The 4,476-nt window shown below is 46.2% G+C and overlaps 1 protein-coding gene across 1 annotated transcript; it reads left to right on the top strand.

The window, feature by feature from the left end:
- The first annotated feature begins 2,749 nt into the window (after positions 1 to 2,749).
- LOC115192775 (ATP-sensitive inward rectifier potassium channel 11-like) lies at positions 2,750 to 4,476 on the top strand. The gene has a single exon (XM_029751627.1). The coding sequence runs from the start codon at positions 3,178 to 3,180 to the stop codon at positions 4,345 to 4,347; it is 1,170 nt and encodes a 389-aa protein (XP_029607487.1). The 5' UTR covers positions 2,750 to 3,177; the 3' UTR covers positions 4,348 to 4,476.

Genomic DNA, 4,476 nt, shown 5'->3' with positions numbered 1-4,476 from the left:
TATAGCCAAGTTATTACCTCGTACCCCTGCACATTGACTCGATACTGGTACCCCTTGTATATAGCCATGTTATTACCTCGTACCCCTGCACATTGACTCGATACTGGTACCCTGTGTATATAGCCAAGTTATTACCTCGTACCCCTGCACATTGACTCGATACTGGTACCCCTTGTATATAGCCAAGTTATTACCTCGTACCCCTGCACATTGACTTGATACTGGTACCCCTTGTATATAGCCAAGTTATTACCTCGTACCCCTGCACATTGACTCGATACTGGTACCCCTTGTATATAGCCAAGTTATTACCTCGTACCCCTGCACATTGACTCGATACTGGTACCCCTTGTATATAGCCAAGTTATTACCTCGTACCCCTGCACATTGACTTGATACTGGTACCCCTTGTATATAGCCAAGTTATTACCTCGTACCCCTGCACATTGACTTGATACTGGTACCCCTTGTATATAGCCAAGTTATTACCTCGTACCCCTGCACATTGACTCGATACTGGTACCCCTTGTATATAGCCAAGTTACTTTTATTATTACGTGTTTTACTTTTCTATTATTTCTCTAATTTCTTCCTCTCTGCATTGTTGGGAAGGGCCCTTAGGTATCCATTTCACTGTTAGTCTACACCTGTTGTTTACGACCCAGTTTCTACCCCCAAGCCATAAGACTGCTACATAATTGTTTAAATAGTTAATGGATGTCAGAAACACAACACCTGCCCGAGACATTACCGAGACATCACCGAGACATCCCCGAGACATCACCGAGACATCCCCGAGACATCACCGAGACATCCCCGAGACATCACCGAGACATCACCGAGACATCCCCGAGACATCACCGAGACATCACCGAGACATCCCCGAGACATCCCCGAGACATCCCCGAGACATCCCCGAGACATCACCGAGACATCCCCGAGACATCCCCGAGACATCCCCGAGACATCACCGAGACATCCCCGAGACATCCCCGAGACATCCCCGAGACATCCCCGAGACATCCCCGAGACATCACCGAGACATCACTGAGACATCACACTCTTTTCCCTTCTTTAGCCCCTGTTTCTTGTTTTGTTTTAATCTCTGTTTTTTGCTTAGTTTCTACTATTGTAAAGCACTTTGGATCATTGAAAAATCGCTATATAAGTCCCATGTATTATTATTATGTTTTAGGTCTATTGTCTGAGATACATGTAGTTTAATAGTGTGTTGTGTAATTATTTTCTTATTAATATATTATGTCATTCGTTTTTGGGAAGATTGTCTATTATTGAGAATGAATAAATAACCTTCCATATGTGAAAAGGTTCTAATTCGATCATTTGAGTTGAAACATTGATTAACTAAATGTAGGTCATTGATCCCTAGAGAGGGAAATGCCATCAGCATAGCCCAGACTTTCAGATGATGTTTCATAATAGGCTACTGATCAAGTGCAGCTGAAAGAGGAACAGTTTCTTCTGCCTAATACCTTCCCTGCTCAAGCTCTGGTTTCAGCCAGGTCACACCAGATGGTCCTCAGGACGTCGAGGAGATTCCTTCAATACCGAGGGCCAACGTGAGCCTCTATTACCGTCTAGTAATATAATTATCAATAATTGATTGGACTTATACAATGCTTTTTCTAGTCACCCAAAGCGTTTTAAGGGGGAAGCTCATCTCATCCACCACCAATGTGTAGCACCCAATATCTTGCGGCAAAACACTCACCACACATCAGCTATCAGGTGGAGAGGTGAGGAGGGATATACACTAATTAGTAATGAGGGGGATGATTAGGTGGCCATGATGGAAATGGGGTCAGGTTGGGAATTTAGCCAGGACACCAGGGTTAACACCCCTACTCTTATGATAGTTGCCATGGGACCTTTAGTGACCACAGAGCACCTGTTTAACATCCCATCTGAAAGACAGCATCCTACACAGGGTGATGTCCCCATCACTACCCTGGGGCCTTGGGATTTGATTTTAGGAATAGTTCCCCCTTCTGGCCCTCCAACACCACTTCAAGCAGCATCTGGTCCAGTGCTTAAACCACCAGCTCTGGCTCTGAAGATTGCGCCTTCAATTCCAGTGCAAGGGACTGTTTTTGTTGTTGTTTTTTGTCCCTAACCTTAACCCTTACCTAACCAGTCAAAATTCATGCCTAAATTTAACCGTCAAGTTTTTCTCTTTTAACCCTATCCCAAACCTTAACCCTTACCTTAACCAGTCGGAATGAATGGCTAAACTGAACCATTGAAATACTGAAGAGATTCTGTGAGATCTTGTTGCTAATTTAGCATCACTGAGCTTCATCTAACCTGCCTGTCTCCCATAGAGATAGTTAGATGACACAACATTGTAACTGTTCTATTATGGCAATCTCCATTTTGAAGTAATCAATTATCTTCTTCTACTACTTCTATGAGTTGGTAAACAAACTGGACGGGTGCATACTGCCACTTTGAGTGTGATGTTTGAACAGGTATAAAGCCAAGGTTGGCGATTTATTGCCACTGCAGTTATACTTCATTGGCTGAGCCCTCCTGGTGACCTGGATGGAATTATGTGATCCTTCCTTAACCTATAGGAAGTCCCACCCAGTTGACTACTTCAAAATGGCGAAAGTCCTCTAAAACTGGCTTTTGGGAAATGGAGTCCTCTATGTATCTCTATGCTCCCTCATCAGAACAATGGGACCGGGGTAGTATCACCTCTGGGTAAAACACTCGGGTTAGTAGACGATTACACCACTCCTGTTACGATATATCTACCTCGTTAAAGGTTTGCTTATACATGAGAGAATTCTGTTTCCATGGTGTGAAAAGCGCGCCAGACCGGTGCGTCAACTGCGATGGAAATATCGAGTTGCAGTTCGTGACTGACAGCGGCAGCTGAATCTTCTCATGAGATCTGGGCGGCTATGGTGGTGCCCCTGCCTAACCGATGTGAGGAGCACACGTACTTTTAGAAACTAGATGACAGCACAACACTCTCTCCGGCCAGCTGCTGTCATTCGGAAGACTACTGTCACTGGAGGTTGACCTTCGACTAGAAGACACAGTTGAGAAAAGGAATTCCTTAGCCTATATACTTCATCAAGAGAATAGGTAGCTAATCTTCGTAATCCAAAGCAAGTGGTTAGGGGGTGACTAGTAGGCTATGGGAGCATTATGCTTTCCCGAAAAGGACTGATCCCGGACGACTATGTGCTGACCCGTTTGGCTGAGGATGTCCAGCAGCCTAAATTCAAGGCGTCAAAAGCGCGGAAGGCTCGGTTCGTCGCCAAAAACGGAACCTGTAATGTGGCCCACACGAACATTCGCGAACAGGGACGGTTCCTACAGGATGTTTTCACCACTTTAGTGGATCTAAAATGGCTTCACTTACTTATCATTTTCACTATGTCATTTCTGTGCAGCTGGCTGCTGTTTGCAATGGTTTGGTGGCTCATTGCATTTGCGCACGGCGACCTGGATCAAAAGGGTGACGACTTTGTCCCGTGCGTGACGGACATCCACTCCTTCTCCTCTGCGTTTCTTTTCTCCATAGAGGTACAGGTGACCATCGGGTTCGGGGGGCGCATGGTCACAGAGGAATGCTTGTCTGCCATAGTGGTCCTTATCATTCAGAACATCGTGGGCTTGCTGATTAACGCCATAATGCTGGGGTGTATCTTTATGAAGACGGCCCAGGCCAACCGGCGCGCCGAAACGCTGATCTTCAGCAAGCACGCCGTCATCTCCATCCGAAATAACAAACTGTGCTTTATGATCCGTTTAGGGGACCTGCGGAAGAGCATGATCATTAGTGCCACCGTGCGGATGCAGGTGGTAAGGCGCAGCACCACTTCGGAGGGCGAGGTGGTCCCCCTGGACCAGATAGACATTCACATGGACAACCCCGTGGGGACCAACGGTATTTTCCTGGTGGTTCCTCTCATCATATGCCACGTTATTGACAAAGACAGCCCACTCTACGAGCTATCGCCAGCGGATTTACAAAATAATGATATCGAGGTGGTAGTGGTGCTGGAGGGGGTGGTGGAGACCACGGGTATAACCACCCAGGCCCGGACATCCTACCTGTCTGAGGAGATACTGTGGGGGCAGCGCTTTGTGCCCACTATATCCGAGGAGGAGGGCATGTATGCGGTGGACTATTCTAAATTCGGTAACACAGTTAGAGTAGCGACACCCAGCTGCAGTGCCAAGAAACTGGATGAGCAGGGAGGCATCGCCAGGTTTAAAGTACACGAACACGCGACCCCGCGGCCGTCCGTGAGAAGGCGACGGCTCTCACTGCGCATGAAGCAGTACAGCACCATCAGCCCACTAGCCTGAATAGCCTACTTTTACAGATATAAAGGAGTTGCCATTGCATTTTGTATATGAAAGTAATAGATTTTTATTACCTATTGAATTTTAATGGATCATTTTGTAATACTACAGAAATGAAATGTGTATTATGTC

The sequence above is a fragment of the Salmo trutta genome, chromosome 4 (assembly GCF_901001165.1).
Source record: "Salmo trutta chromosome 4, fSalTru1.1, whole genome shotgun sequence".
Lineage (NCBI taxonomy): Eukaryota > Metazoa > Chordata > Actinopteri > Salmoniformes > Salmonidae > Salmo > Salmo trutta.
The sequence above is the reverse complement of the archived record's forward strand: the minus strand, read 5'-3'. Positions and strand labels throughout refer to the sequence as shown.

Coding starts and splice junctions, on each gene's coding strand:
- LOC115192775 (XM_029751627.1), top strand. CDS start 3,178: ATGCTTTCCCGAAAAGGACTGATCCCGGACGACTATGTGCTGACCCGT.